Source organism: Rhipicephalus sanguineus, chromosome 1, assembly GCF_013339695.2.
Source record: "Rhipicephalus sanguineus isolate Rsan-2018 chromosome 1, BIME_Rsan_1.4, whole genome shotgun sequence".
Lineage (NCBI taxonomy): Eukaryota > Metazoa > Arthropoda > Arachnida > Ixodida > Ixodidae > Rhipicephalus > Rhipicephalus sanguineus.
Window position 1 is genome coordinate 23,836,737 of NC_051176.1, and position 16,488 is coordinate 23,853,224.

General features: G+C 45.4%; 1 protein-coding gene across 1 annotated transcript in view; it reads right to left on the bottom strand.

Annotated features, from left to right (window-relative positions):
• Positions 1-4,639: 4,639 nt before the first annotated feature.
• LOC119389835 (luciferin 4-monooxygenase-like) overlaps positions 4,640-16,488 on the bottom strand; it is a 136,191-nt gene continuing 124,342 nt past the window's right edge. The window contains exons 9-10 of the mRNA XM_037657236.2: positions 10,707-10,964; positions 4,640-4,907 (exon numbers count right to left, since the gene is read on the bottom strand). Coding sequence (XP_037513164.2) covers positions 4,768-4,907; positions 10,707-10,964 — 398 coding nt within the window. The 3' untranslated portion in view covers positions 4,640-4,767. The remainder of the gene's footprint in view (positions 4,908-10,706; positions 10,965-16,488) is intronic.

Below are 16,488 nucleotides of genomic sequence, written 5' to 3' on the forward strand. Positions count from 1 at the left end.
GGGCCTTGCGTGCCTCTTCCCACACGGGGAGGGCCTCGGTGCAGAAGAAATTCGTGGGCACAGGCTAGCCAACTTGTGGGGCGCCGAGAACACCAAGGGTACCTTGTACCTGTTGGCCACATTCTTAAGGTTGTGAGCAACCTTGTGCACATATGCCATAACCATGGGCCTTTTTTCCATCGGCTGCCTATTTCTTCTCGATCCCTTCAGTTTCTGAAGGAGGGTTTCCGAGTCTGCAACAACGACATGACCAGGGTAGCCGGCAGAATACAGCCTCGTGACCTGATTATTGAAACTTTCCTGCATTCGATGAGGACAAGATTTCACCAGCGCTCCTTCCAGGCACATGGAAGCAACGGCCCTCTTGACAAGTTTCGAATGCGAGGCATCATAAGGAAGAAGTGCCTTGCGTGAACGTGGGCAATATGCCCAACATATGTGCGTCTCCGAGAAAGTGAGATTCAGGTCTAAAAATTGCAGCACACCACCAACAGGAAGCTCATGCGTGAATAAAAGACCCTTGGCGTGTTGTCTAAAAACAGCTAAAACCTCATCCACTGAGTTAGTGGTTGTCAAAGAAGGGTTAGCTTTAAAAATGATTAAAAAGTCATCAACATACCTAAAAATCTTCACTTCAGCATCGTCAATAACCTGAGCCACTTCTCTGTCAAAATCCGCTAAAAATATGTTACATAACACAGGTGCCACGCATGAACCTATGCAGATTCCTTTTCTTTGAATATAAAACTGATTATCGTGACACACAAACGTGGAACATAGATAAAATTCGAGAGCGCGGCTTCCCTTTGGTGTGCTGAGCGTCGTCCCTTGCTGGCCGTATTCGCCTGTCTCGCGCGCCTCGAGCCACTGCCGCTTTTGCCGAGGCCGGCTCGATTTCCTCGTGGGTACGAGCCAGTTTTTTGGAACAACCGTCGACGAGTCTGGAGGACCCTGCAGTTCGCGCCGCCGAAAGAGAAGCTCGTCGCAGCCGCCGAGATCAGCCAGAGATATCTTCTTTTCACTAATGAAAATTGATTGCTTTGTTGCAGACCCTAAACAAGCTGCCTCCGCCGTCAGAGTTGCGTGCCGCTAAACCAGGGCCGAGAAGAACGCGCAGTAGAAGCAGTTCAAGATTAGCGCCTGGATCTCTCAAATTATTTGCCGCAAAATGCAAACACGGGTGCAGCTGCACTTACATTTGGCATTAAGGAGTATCGTAATTTTTAAAGACGATAGTCTTTCTTGGGATACTTAAACGGAGAAATTTTGGTGTGTCTGTCTTTCTATTTGTCGGCACGTCACTCGATTCAGCCACTCGGCCAAAGCTGAACCACTTGCCCAAGGGCCAGCCATCTTGAACTGGTACGGCTGTTCCTACTTGTGAACGTTGTCGATCAAAAAGTAAATATCACGCATATCTGAGGCGCAACATCACTAGGTAAGTATTAGGTGGTGTGTTCCTTTAATAGAAAATGCATACATACGTAATTCTAAAGACCCTAGTTTCTTAAGCTGCGCAGAAAATGCGACTGCGCTGAAACTTGCCTTCCTCCGTGCCCTCTGCACGAGCTCATTGTTGTGTTTCGGTTTCGGTTCTGTATTGCACTGCACGAATGTCATGGGGCGCCGCTCTGGCATTGCTGTTTTACCCAGGCGACGTGTAAATAAAAGAGTGTGTGGAGAGTACTCGTTGAGTGCGGACGTTTCTTCTGCTTCAGCGCTTCGCGCCAAACCACGTGTTCGGGCTGGCTGGCGTCCCCGCCGGTCGCGTTGGTCACCGCCGGTCTTTGCCTGCTGCTGCGTCGGGACGACCAGCCCGCAACACAGCACTCATGTTTCCCGACGTAATGCCAGATGGCGTCCATATCTCACGCAGCGCCTCTTCTATCGTCTTTAGACGACATTTGCAGCGAAGCACGCAGATACGCGGCCAATTTTTTCTTCTGTGTTCAGTTATATACCAACCAGACCACTTTAGACGCTAATACCCCTTATTTTGCATCCTTGTTTTCGCAATACTAAAAGTATTTAGTAGAGTGTTCGACAAAGACTTGCTGTGCGGAACACGCTAATGGTTTTTACAGCCCAGTTGTTCATGGAGGCCAAAAAACTACCATCATCATGAACGGGTATGTGTAAGAGAAATTGGGCAAATTCCACTGCTCACCGCTGGTTCAATAAAGATGAGGAAGGCAAGAGACGGGCGGCAAACACCAATTAACATTTTTAGTCAGACGTAACCGGTAATTCAAAAAAGCTTTATTAAACCATCGGGATTAACCCAGTGATAAACACCGCGGCCGCACTTTTAAGCTTCGCTGAAGCATCTGTACGGAGTGCTTCAGCGGTACGTGCAACGAGAGAATACTAGGGAACGGGAAAGGCAATGACGGCTGCGAGAAGACCCCGAGGCGATGGAAGCCCTGCGCGAACGACGACGTGCCCGTAGATCTGTGGGAGGTGCGAAGGCTCGGTTTATAGCGCCAGTTTCTGACTTTGGACTGTGATTGTCTCTGGTTTAACTGCAACCTCTCTGCGCTGAGAAGCAAGACATGTTAAATATTATGCTTCCCAAGAGCAGAGTAGACCAAGAAGCGAGCGTGGACCCGAGCGCGCACCCACATTACGTTTTTAGTTTTCTACCCGCGTAAAATAAACAAGATGTTCTCTACTTGGGCTCCGCTTCCTGCTTTTCAGCAACCTAGCGTCGCCTAGCTAAAGCCTAGCATCGACCCGGAAGCAACCTAACATCACCTAGCTGAAGCAACCTAGAAAATTCAGAACCGTCCAGCTTCGCCGTGTCAAGCCTTGCGCGACTTAGTGGAAGCATTTTACGTCACGTGGGGGATAAAGGAAGCGCTATGTTGCGAAGGCCGGAAAAACAAAAGTAAACAAGGATGATCAAATGCCGACGACATCGGACAATCTGCTGCCTTATGTAATAGCATCACTTTGGAGAATTAAGCCTAGTTGTGTGTTGCGACGTGGCCAAATACTTCCGGGAGAACGCCTTTGTTTCCCACCGTGAACTTGAAGGGAAATAAATACATGTTCAACACAATCTGGTTATAAAAAAACATGTTTGATCCCTCCGTCATAGGAATCGGAATAACACGAAAGTAAAACGTGCCCTTATAGAAGTAACTGAATGTTTACTGTACATTGATATGAGAGAGTTGTATATTGACGTCTAGCAGCTATAGCACCGTTTAACGTGGATGCACCCACTTTGATGATGGTGGTACATCTCCATTCCGACGACTAACGTCCATGTTAAATGATTAAACAGACCCTTGTGGTAGTTATGGTAATTAACGGTGAAAGCGTAATCAGAGAACCAGGTGTGATAGCCAGAAAAGCGTCGCATATTAGACGCAGAACTTGGTCGCCATCCTGCGGCATGTTAAAATGTGATTGCACACCACGGCCGCACTAGGGGGAAACGCAAAGCGCGTCGTGCCACCTCGGTAGCCTGGCCGCAATTTTTCTCGGAGCGAGCGCGTTCGGGGAACGCGATGTGTGAGCCAGGTGAGGCAGGCGCGCGTCGCAGAGCTATTTTTGTTTTCATTAGCGTGATGCTATGAGCGAGGCCGACGCTTTTACGACGCTTGGGTTAAGGTCGCCACCTCGCGGTGTGTTAAAGCACTGACAAAATTGCATGTCTATCGAAAACGCGCCGAATCGGACGAACGTGTAACGCGTTGCAGGTGCTAATCGCGGAGGCCACAGTAATAATGAATTCCTTTACTTTGCCGCTTCCAGAGGGCAACACCACCCCGCCGACCACACACACACACACACACACACACACACACACACACACACACACACACACACACACACACACACACACACACACACACACACACGCACACACACACACACACACACACACACACACACACACACACACACACACGCACGCACGCACGCACGCACGCACGCACGCACGCACGCACGCACACACACACACACACACACACACACACACACACACACACACACACACACACACACACACACACACACACACACACACACACAGAAATGCTTATAAACGGGTGGCCAGATCTGTTTGGTCCATAAAGGTCAGCAGAGCTCGATGGGCCTGGTCGCGTCGAGATACACAACCTTTCGGAAAGAGGTAATTGTCAGTGGTCGCGTATTTAAATCCGAGGAATTTACATTCCTTAATCAGCAAAGCCCGCTGCGTAACAAACGCGGGGCAGTATATTATAGATGCTCAAGTGTTTCACAGGAGTGGTAGATGTAAAAGGCGCGTTTGTAAAGCCTCTGGAGTCTGTGACCGTGGCGCAGTGTATAGCGCGCCAGGCATCTGTTGTTGCGGACGGAGCGGTCATGGGTTCGAGGCCCGTTGACGGAACTTTTTTTCATTGCCATCTGATCGTGTACATTTTTTCGACGTTATTTCCGTGACGGAAGTTTGTCACTAAAGTCTTGGTGGAGCCCGGCATAAAACACTTTCGTGTTAAAAATGTCTGCCCGTTCGGACACTGGTGACTGCATACGCTTTCCACATCATGAACGCGTGTACTACACGTTTGCTTTATCTCTGTCAGAGATTGCAACCGCAAAAGCAGCAGCGTTTTAAAGAACTGACAGTCGTATTGATCGCAGTAACTTTATTACATGACGGAATGACATTGAATGCAAAGGATTCAAGGAGGCCTCGGTAGCTCGCCTTTAATCTGCCTCGTTACGGCAGTGGGCGGTAGACCAGTTCTCCAAGTAACCTTCGTTTGCTATTCAAGAGGACGTGGTCGCAGCAATGCGTTTGAGGTAAGCGTCGCGCAGTTCTCGACGGAGAGCCTTTCCTGTCTCGGTTGCCGGTAGCTCGTCGAGAAACTCAAGGCCACCGTGAAGTTGCTTGTGATAAGCAACCAGATCTGTAAGTCAGAAATAAACACCACTGACAATAAATTGACACTGTGGCCTACGTAAGATTATGTGGCCTTACTACTAAACATTTTAACGGTGAAGCTGCTGAAGCAAGCCGTAGTTTGTGCGCCAGAAAAACATGAACGCGCTCTCTTCGTCGTCTGCTTCGCTCCCAAAACACAAGCGCCGATATCTCCGGCGCGGTGTGCAATCAATCTGATGGGCGAGGCGGCGAGTACAGAGAGAGAAATCCTAGAGAAAAAAAAAATTTCTTAGCGAGGCGAGATTCGAACCCGCGTACACAACATCCGAGGCGACCGGCCAGCATATCACATCATAGCTTTGTACAGTATAGGATAGCAAGGGGGTGGGAGAGGGAGAGAGCGTGGAAAGAAAGAAATGAAAGAGAGAGAAAGGTATACAGAGATAGAAAGAGGAACTGAGAAGCACGGAGAGGTGGAGAAGTAGCTAGGTGAGGAGGGGCTCAGCCTTCACACCGCTAGTCTTTTTGTTTCGTATTACTGAATATAACGTGTGAATGATAAGCATGTGCTTACGGCTGTCATTCTGGTCATTATTTATTTTCACAGAGCACTTTCTTTAAAGGGACACTAAGAAAATTACACCATTATTTATTTGTTTGATTTGCATACATAGACACACAAGGATACAGAGAAAAGAGGGAGAGAGCAAGCCGACAACTGCCACCAAGAGGGGCACAACGCCTGCATGCTTTTTCGGGAGGAGGCAGAGGAAAGGAAGTTAGGAGGAGAAAAAATAGCAAAGAAGCTAGGAAAGTAAAGAAAAAAAATGACGAAGACTTGGACAAAAATAGGTAAACACACACGCACGCACGCACGCACGCACGCGCACACACACACACACACACACACACACACAGAGAGAGAAAGAAATGCTTATAAACGGGTGACCAGATCTGTTCGGTTCATAAAGGTCACCAGAGCTCGATGGGCCTGGTCGCGTCGAGATACACAACGTTTCGGAAAGAGGTAATCGTCAGTGGTCGCGCATTTAAATCCGAGGAATTTATATTCCTTAACAGCAAAGCCCGCTGCGTAACAAACGCGGGACAGTGTATTATAAGATGCTCAAGTGTTGAAGAAGCCACAAGAATAAGAAGAATAAGAAGCCACAAGATGCACACCACCTCCCGCTAAAGGGAACCATGTGTGGATGCAAAGCAACGGGGAGATGGTTCGCTTGAGCGGGAGATGGTGTAGTTTTGTTCAGGAGCTGGCTCGCCAGGTTTTTAAGCTGGGGTGAAGTCCCACGCCGTAAGCTGCATCCATCCATTCAAAGCATCGTGGAACGCGAAGAGGAACGCTACGCGCGTCGTGTGTTCCCTATAGCCTGGCCGTTAATTCTCACAGGGCGAGCGGGCAACGCGGTCGACAGGCGCGCTAGAGGGGGGAGCGTAGGAGAGGAGAGAGAGGGGGAGGGGACACGCATGCGCTGGCGCTCATCGCGGCGTTGCTCAGGAGCGAATGAGGCGCGCGAGAGGGGGAGCGTAGGAGAGTAGAGGAGAGAGAGTAGGCGCATGCGCAGTGGAGCGCCGACGCCACTGCCGGACACAGCCCCGAGCAAAAGCTGCTTCGCATCTAAAAGGAAAACAATTTTTCTCATATTATTAAAGTACCCTTTCACGATTCCAAAAACACTACGCTTGCTGCGAGAAGGCGCTTAGTAAGCGAGAAAACGCGCCACAACAAAATGTTGGTGGCGACGCCACCTTGAAGTTTCCGCACCATTCGCCGTGATGTCACGTGTTTGACGGCGCCTACTAGAGACTACGCAGTTCCTAACCGGTAAAAATGAAGTACATTGGCCTCTGAGAGGGCCATAGACTTAACATACCAAGTTTGGGGTTATTTTGTTGAGCCAATGGCGCCAAAATACGATAAGTACACTTTGAAATCCGTGAGGTCACGCGGGAGATTTCGGCGCAAAATTTCAAAATAAAACTTTGAACTTGATTTTCTTCTATATTAATAAACCTATGATGGCGAAATTAACGACATTAGAGTTCACAGAGCACAATTTATCGATCTAATGCGATTCATTGTTTCTCTTTAGTGTGCTTTTAAGGCATAGGATCTCTGTTCAGTGTACGCCTGTGTAGATCAAATAAGTGCCAGGGTGATCAACTTTCGGAAGGAAAATCATCGTAATTCAATAAATGAAAATAAATTCAATTCACTAAATAAATTCAATTTTATTTTGCCCATTTTGGGAAACAGACAGAGGAGCGGCGAATGAAAGCGGTCTCTCGAGACGAGCCCGCTGCACGCTTTCGAAAGGCTCACACAGACCCCATTACCGACTAATCACTAAGGTAGCAAAAGAGCTACATTATTGTGAACACGTAAATAGATCTAACATCGGTAAGATGGGGAATGTAATCACTAAGTTCGAAATATTATTGCGTTTACAAATGTCAAGCGTAATTTGCTTGATGCACAAGAGAACAAATCGAACAAGTATGTTTATCATGATCGGGAAGGCATGGCAAGTTATAGCACAGGCGTTGAAGTGACTAGTTTAAAGGCACGGCTAGTGCAATCCCGTGCTTCGCCTCCTCTTGTCTCATAAATGTTTCTTTAAAACAAGCAATCGCTCTTAAACATCAAGTTTTCTTTAATTTCAAATTTCAATGGCGCACTTAACCTATAGAGATACAGTAGATGAATCCTGATAATAGGAACAGCGGCACATAACTAAGCGGTTCGTGTCAAAAAAGGGGAATTATAAGCAAACCGAATGAACCTTGTTTTTGCATTGTTCATATTTATTTGCAGGTTGGAAAACCTTGTTGCACCCCATACTAGTACAGAACATATTAAGTGAGATTACAAGAAGGAATTGAACAATTTCTCCTGCGTGGAGAGAAGGTTTTATACTCCTGCGTGAAGAGAAGCAATATTTTGGAATACTACATTTACATGGCTATCCTGGGAGACTTTTGCAGGCACCACTCTTAGGCTCTTAAAATTATCAACAGGTTCAATGTTGCGACCGTTTAACATAATATCTGCATGTAGGGGATGTTCTTTGTTCTAAAATATACAGCCTTTGTTTTGCTCTTATTAATTTTCATGCCATTAGATAATGACCATAGCGCTAATTTTTGTAGTGTGTCATTACAGATGTCTATAAGGTCATCTAACTCTCAGAAAAGAAAATGCTGGCATCATCGACATATGCAATAAACATTGATCTACAAATAATAAGCACCACATTATTAATGCATAAAAGGAACAATAGCAGACCTAGTACACTCCCCTGCGGAGCCTCGCAAGTTATATTCATAGCCTAGATTTTGACTTATCTATTTCAACGATTTGTTGGAGATGGCACAGGTATTATTTTATTAGTTCAAGTGCGACAGTGAATATAAGCTTATTTATTAAACAAATAAATCAAATAATTGTTTTAATTGTGAATTTGCAAAGTGGACGCGATATGCTTATATCAGAAAGTTATAGCGCCACGGCGTTAATTCCTTCAGCATCTCAAAATGCCAGAGCGTGAATTTGTTACGTTACACGTCATTTGAGCTGCTTTAGGTTAATAGCCGGGGAGCCACTGCATATTCAGTTGAACGTTGAGAAAGGTCTAGAATTACTAATTCGCGTTGTGGCAAAATATGATCGACGTGACAAAAACACGTTTGCTGATAAAGACTTTCGTACTTCTTGGTATTGAAATGTTTCGACTTTTTAAAGCATTTTATATTATATATTTCTACTTCTATAGTTCAGGCTTACTGAATTCCCCTCCTTCCCTCTTCTACAATAAAGAGGAAGCGATTGGCCACTTCTTTATATCCTGTCGCCGACATTGAGGAAGAGAATAATTGTACCACCTCTTCGAAAGCTGGGCCTGGAAGTATCGGAACCAGTTGTTTTTTCTTTTGGGAACACTACTCTGGGCTAAAGCCACAGTGATCTTTTCTCCGCCAATGAGGCTAAAATCACTGACACTAAAAGAATATTTTGCTGAATTCTTCCGCTTTTATTATTTCATTGCTGATAATTGGTACTTCAAATCAATATAATAATTACTATAGCATGAATGACACGCTACCGAACATAATCGAGAAATCACCCACTATTCGGCCATGCACTGATCATGAAGCACGCTCAGAGGACAACAACAACAAAGTTCCGAAATGGAACAGATGAAATCGTACGCTATTTAACCTGCTGTTTCTAGTGTATTTCTTCTCTGTTTTCTTTTTCTTGCGCTTTGGTCACTGCCCCTTTATAATGCCTGTGGCCCTGATGGGTATAATAGGTGAAACAAAATACCGGATAGCAAACCTGACTGCATGCGCTGCCTTGCCTGGCCCCATCGCTTCCCTGCAGAAGTGGTGCCAACTCAAACTTGCTTTGACGAGATCTAGGCCAGTGTGGTGGAAAACAATTCAGTTTTGTTTTTATAATTTAAGCACCATTAGCTGTGTATTACTGATTGAAATCGTCGGGGTCATGCGCTCAGCGCCAGTGTGTAATGCGGTGCAACAAACACCGTAAAGACATCTCATGGCCCTGCTCATCCGGTTAGGAAGAGCGAATGATGAGGATAAATTATTTCCAAATGAATTATATCTTTTTCGCCATAATATCACTTTCTATGGTCACGTAATTTCCTTCCGCGCCTAAGTCGCCTTTCATTCATGCGAAATCACAACGTCAAATGACGTGTGCGAACTAAACAGAGCATTAATAGACAGAGGAACTACTAAAGGTCTCCGCAATCGCTGACAGTGCCTTGTGATTAGAAGATGGCAGGTCACTGATCATTTTGCAGCGGCTACTCGTAGCAGCTAGCAATAGTTTATTTATTTACGTATAATAAATATTTTTCGGTGGGGGTTCAATTCGTTTATGCGCGTGCACGAAAACGCTATACGAACTGGGCATTTCTGAAATAGCGTTTCTTTTATGCTTCTTCGCAAGCCGCCGCTACATTTTCTAGCCATCGCATTATTTTCAAGGCGAAATTTCGGTAAGGATTTTCTGCAAAGACGCAGAGTTTGTGAGCATATAATAATATTATCGGCGGTTTAACGTCCCATAACCACGATATGATTATGAGGGACGCCGTAGTGGAGGGCTCCGGAAATTTCGACCACCTGGGGTTCTTTAAAACGTGCACCTAAATTTAAGTACACGGACCTCAAACATTTTCGCCTCCATCGCAAATGCAGCCGCCGCGGCCGGGATTCGATCCCGCGACTTTCGGCTCAAGTGTTTGTGAGCAATATTCATGAAACTTTGCTCGGTCCTGCGAATGTACGCGTTGCCAGTGACGTAAATTTGACGTCAGGCAGAACACAATAAAAAGAAGACACAAAATAGTGTTACGATTATAGAGCACTTGCAGCGGCGGCCTCCTCGGCACTTCAGTGAGCTGCCGAAGATGATCGTTCCCCCCCTTACTTTTAACGGGGGGGGGGGGGGGAGGAGTTCGAGTGTCCCCCTTTCAGCCCGCACAGGAAGAACTTTCAACAGCTTTGGAGTCTGGAACACCTTGAGAATCGCCCTTTTCTGTTTTTTCTTTGTTTCGATGTGTGTCCTGTATTTTATTCCCTTTACCTTCTTGCCCACTACGATGGTACCCAGCCGACTGGCTAACATCCTAGTATGAACGTCCATTTGTTAGTCCTTTTGGACGGAATGGAGCGTAAAGGACGCTCTGCTAATAAGGTCGATCTGTAGCCTTACAGCAGAGTGGATCTACACTGACGACGTAAAAGATAAGGTCAAAGAAATCGGGAGCCATACCTTTCACAAACGTCTTTAGGCTTTCCTCCACGACTTTGCCTCCTTGACAGTCTTTTCGCAAAACAACAAACGCTCTAGCAGCTTCGCCATGTTCGGAATGTGGTACTCCAGTCACAACCACCTCTCTGACGTCGGGGTGTGAGAGGAGGAGCGTCTCAAGCTCTGCAGGTGCTACCTGCTGGTCCATGCACTTAATAAGGTCCTTGATGCGGCCAGCGACGTGGAAGTGACCGTCCGCCGTGAAATAGCCCGTGTCTCCTGCCAGAAGGCAACATAAAAATAGTCACCGCTTCTCTATGATATTCTTTGTAAAAACAACCCACCCCCATGGATCGAGCATTACGTGATTCCGGCAAGGCCGCAATGTAAGGCCAAACGTGCTCCATTTGCACATAACATGCGGATTGTTACGTTGTCACACAGTCATGAATAGGTATGGAACACAGCAACAATTTTCGCCTTTCTGTGGCGTGGTAGTACCCAGGTAGCACACATGTAAAACGTTTTTTTAGGGATAAAACGGATAAAACGGATTCTAAACCAATTTCGACGTTTTAAAAACGTCACAGAAAATCCGTATTATATCCGTTTTTGATAACGTCCAGAAAACGCATTTTCTAAGACCATTTTGGTCGGGAAGGTATATTTCAAGACGTTTGTTGGATTCTAAACCAATTTCGACGTTTTAAAAACGTCACAGAAAATCCGTATTATATCTGTTTTTGATAGCGTCTAGAAAACGCATTTTTAAAGACAATTTTGGCCTGGAACGTATATTTCAAGACGTTTGTTCGATCCTAAACCAATTTCAACGTTTTAAAAACGTCTTGTTCGTGACGTCTAGAAGACGCACTTTATAAGACGTTTTGTCGCCCAGCAGCGAAGCGCGCCACTTGGCCCATGCATGCGTGGGCATGCATGAACCACCGCGAATTGAAATTTGAACTCGAGCCTGCGCACGCCATCTTTCATTGCGATAAAGAAAGTAACGCGCAAAAGTATAAAGGCGTAGGGTGTCTACATTGCATCAGCAACAATGAAGACTTCAAAGTTCGTTAACCAGTAAACTTTACGTAATTTACTGTAATTCACTCGCAGCTATAACCATCTAACTTCCACACGAAGGCCTTGGCGCTGACTGTATCCATACGCGCGGCCGTTGCTCCTGCAAGGTCTAAGCTCGCCGATTTCGCATGGGCGGTCGAGCTGACCGGTCATGCACTCTTTTGCTATATTTCGTGCTTGTGTCGTGGTTCGTGGAGGCTATAAACGCAGCTGTGAAGAAACGATACTTCGCTGCGTGTTAAACTTGTGGACCCAAATGCAAGTATGTCTCTGTGGAGCGACTGTTACGCTGACTGACGGTTAGAGTCCCGTAAGATTGTCCGCAGAAAAATTCACTCATCAGCTTGCGCGCGGGACGCTCTCGCAACTTTCTTCTATGCTCGAGGGACGGGCGTGGTTACTTTGATGTGCGAATAGTTTTCTGTGGATTTGCGGATACTGTAGACCACGGGCTTCTGTCATTTTTGAAGGTAATTTCATTTTTACTGCATTTGCACTCACTATTTGAGAACTATGGCAAATGAAAAAAATTGGCAGATCCCACGTACCGTGGGAATCGATGTTATGCGAAGCATGCGTGGGATGGTGACTAATTGAGCGAAACGTTACGGAAGGACGCTAGAGGAATATGGAAGTGGTATACGCAGACTCATATGTTGAAGAGTCGCATATCTATTATATAACCAGTTGTTTACAGTTGCGTAGCGATGGCAACAGCCACATGGGTGTTACGTAGTGCTTATATTCATCAATACTGGATAGCGCAAATCCGAACAGGACAAAGAAGGAACGCAGACGCACAGGACAGGCGTAAGTCACAACTAAGCTTCATTCAGGAAAGTTTCCTTGTATATATATATATATATATATATATATATATATATATATATATATATATACGGCCGAATGGCACGCGCAGTCTCACTGCACGTACGTTACATGCACAGTTACAGTTGTAATGCTTATACTTGTCCGTTATGACGGAGAACGCGCGCACGTTTCGCGAACCCGTGTGTATGTGTAGAAGGGGTTTTTGACAGTTCTCGAACAAGGTCATCATCACTGTGATTAGTGAGCACCAGCAGCTCGACAGGACTTGTTAATCGGATCCGTTCGTGATTGCGGTTACGAGGGGTCTAAGTGTAGTTAAGTGCGAGGTATAGTACAGCTGGTGGAAACCCTGGATGCCTTTTACTATGAAATGATCCATGATGCCTCCTGTCGTGGGCGCGGCATCGAGGTCTTTTGATGCCCCCTCCACATCCAATCCGTCTTTCACGCAATATAAGGACCAAGCATTTTTGGGTCTTGATAAATAAATGTTCAAGACATGGGTAATGATGAGAGGCCTGGTTCTCTCAGCAGATTTATTGCAGGAAGCAGCGACGCCGGTTTTTTCGTAATCCCCGTGGTCCACGTTGCGGACCATGTAGACGAGTGGATGGTACTTGAGCGTCTTCCAGGGTGTTCTGTCTTCTGTTTCCTCACTTTCCCTGCGTTCGCCGCGGTGGTGTAGCGGTTAAGGTGCTGGGGGGCTGACCCGAAGGTCGCGGGTTCGATCCCGGCCGCGGTGGTCGCATTTGGATAGAGGCAAAATGCTAGATGCCCGTGTTCTGTGCGATCTCGGTACACGTTAAAGAATACGCAATGGTCAAAATTTCCGGAGCCATTCGCTACGGCGTCTCATATCACATCATGGTTTTCGGACATAAAGCCCCAACAATTATTATTATTATCACTTTCCTTGCGTGCCAATGTGTGTGTTCGCGGTTACTTCGTTGGTTGAGACTCTGTATTTCATGACGTACGCGACAGGTATTTTGCGTTATTCATGTCATGACCAGTGAATCGTGTTCCTCATACACTGACCCCCTGTTAGGTCAATTTTGGTATATTACAAATTATGGAGACGACCAGGAGAGCACCCACACGTAGGCGGCTAGATAGATAGATAGATAGATAGAAACGGCCGAAGTGACCGAGGTTCGCTAAGAGATGCTTCGCATTTAAAAGCCTGTTCCATTGCATCAAGGGCTGCATGTGCGACATCTTTCAGCAGTAGGTTACTGCGGAATTTATTCAGCATACATGATAAAGCTGTCTAAACGTAAATGCACGTCATGGTTTCCGTTCGTGCTCGAACGAACATGAGCGAAAACCATATTTATATTTGTTAACCTAATTTCAGTAAAATGACTGTCTTTTCTTGGCCGCTTGATGAGGCAGTTTCAAGAAACATTAGCTTAAGCTACGTGTGCCGTGTAAGAAGCAGTTTTAGAATAGGGTACGCAAAGATAGCGTTCGTTGAGCGCATATGCTATTTCCGCCACTTAACGTGAGTACGCAAGAGGATGGCGTACGACGCATGCGGAGTAGCCAGTTTTACAATGGGATACGCAGATAGCGTTTGTTGCGCACGTAGCGTATAATGCATGCGCAATGGTGATGAACGAACGCAAAGCTTCGCGCACCCAATTTTAAAACTGCATTGTTGGAATGCTACGGCATGTGTCATCTGTTTTATTGTGTCACTGAAGTTTGTGGATGAGAGAATCTTTGCAGCGACAGCGTACTGGTTCATGGTTTCTTCCACAGTACTACCTGCATATAACGAGAGGCTGGGCACGCTTTTCTGTTAGATGCGAATTTCTGAGGGCATGAGAGTCAAAGACGCGTTTCACGGGGAGGAGTTCGGCATATTTTCTCAGTGCTGCCTTGACTATCTCGATGCGCTTCCGGACTTGTGATTTATGTTTCCCCTACTATGTTAACCTCCTCCTTTCTCGGTAAAGCTTCAGCTCATAGCAGAACCAAGAGGTTCTCTTGCGCTTCTCTTGTGCCTGGTTAAATATAGCAGGCTCGCTCTCTGTCGCCGTACGACGTGTTATCGAGTTTTCAAATTTTCACAGCGTCCTATTTTAGATATAATATCAAATAATGAAATGATATTTTCTCCTATTTATTTCTGGTGGTACTTGCCCTAGATGTTTAGAAACAAAGGCTACACCAACTAAATTATTACTTTCTTCTTTTTGATGGGTGACTGACAGGTTTTAGTATGAAAAAAGATGGATGTCAGGAGATTGACATTTTTCTCTTTTCCTTGGAAACTTTCAAAAAGAAAAGGTCACAGTTTGTGAAACAGTTAACTTTTTTGAGCGTCTTTGTTTGTCGGCATCTTCAAGAAACCGTACTAGGGCTATTGCGCTAAAATATATTTGACGTGGAACGCTGCACCATGCTGCTAATGGCACAACAACTTTCTTGTGTATGCTATTTGTAGTGTTCTTTGCAGACCTGTGCCTAGTGATTTCCATCAAGTACCTGTCATGAAGCCATGTGTTCAGACTGACTAGCCACACATTGTGATATTTTGACACTGAGCAATGTGATGTACTAAGTGCAATACCCTGATCTCCCTCTGGCAATCCTGAGTTTACAGCTGTGTGCTTATTGAGTAAAAAATGAGGAAGAGTCCCAATTTCTTTAGCTGATCTGTCTTATCATTATATTAATTTGTTCTTTTAGCCTGACATTTTCTAATACTGGGCATCATAAAAGAAAGATGTTTTTTTTTATCAGGCTGGTATTTTCATATTCCTAAGTTTTATTTATTCATTTTAGTAAGTGGCTCATTCATTGTAATTTTAGTAGTCGTTTCGATTAGCTTTCTATTCAAACATTTTGTTTTCGCGCTACAGTTGGTTTAGTTGTACTTTTTGTTATATGTCACTATTATTTACAGCGTTCATATTTTCTGCTAGCCATTGCACATTTAAGCTTAACTGTGTGCTCTCTAGGGATGTCAGACCATAATTTCCGTGATAAGTTTTGTACGCTGCATTTCGAAGCCTGAAACCGTTACTTTTTTAGTGGGCGCCGTTTGAAACACGGATGCTGCATCCACAAATATTTTTAGCTAACGTCTAAAATGGCGCCTTTTGTTCCCAACGCCTAGTCTTACTTCTGTAATGATGCCAGAGTTTTTTGCCAACATTTTTTCAGTGAGAAATGTTCCAACAGAGGCGTGTTGTAAGAACGTTCCTAAAAGTTTCATTTTGTGAGCAATACACATCAGCAACAGTGATTTTGCAAGCTCTTTACGTCCTTTTTTCATTACGCATTCTTAGCTGGGTGGGCCAAATATAATTTTGCAGTTTTGTTTTGTTACTAGTGATTTCAACACATTGGAGTCGATTTACACTAACTGTGGTCTTAAGTAGCGACACTGAAGGATTGTTTTGAAACGAAGGGAGACACACACCAGGTGCTTGACGCATGCCTCCTTTCCTGCTTAGAATGCTGTGTTGGAGCAAGATGGCGAGTTGGGCCTGTTGGTTTACGTTCATGTTTGGAAAATTATGTTGAAGCACACTGAAAAAAAAAAAAACGTGGACAGTAGAAGTGGACAGGAGTAAGCGCTGTCCTGTCCACTTCTACTGTCCACGTCTTTTTGTTGTGATGCTGTGCTGGCTGTGGCTCGTTGTAGCGTCTTCTAACTCATTCACCTATCGGATTGGTAGGGCAGATTCATCAATGTGCGATAACTGCAACTGCATAGAGACTATCGATCATCATTTGTGCCGCTGTATGCTATTTCAAACACATCGCCGGACTCTCCAGTGTGCCTTTAGGAGACTTGACGGTCGGCCTTTTCCCGAAGGAAAGATCTTGGGAGTCTCTCTTCATAGCACATCAGCCCAGAAAACCACACGAG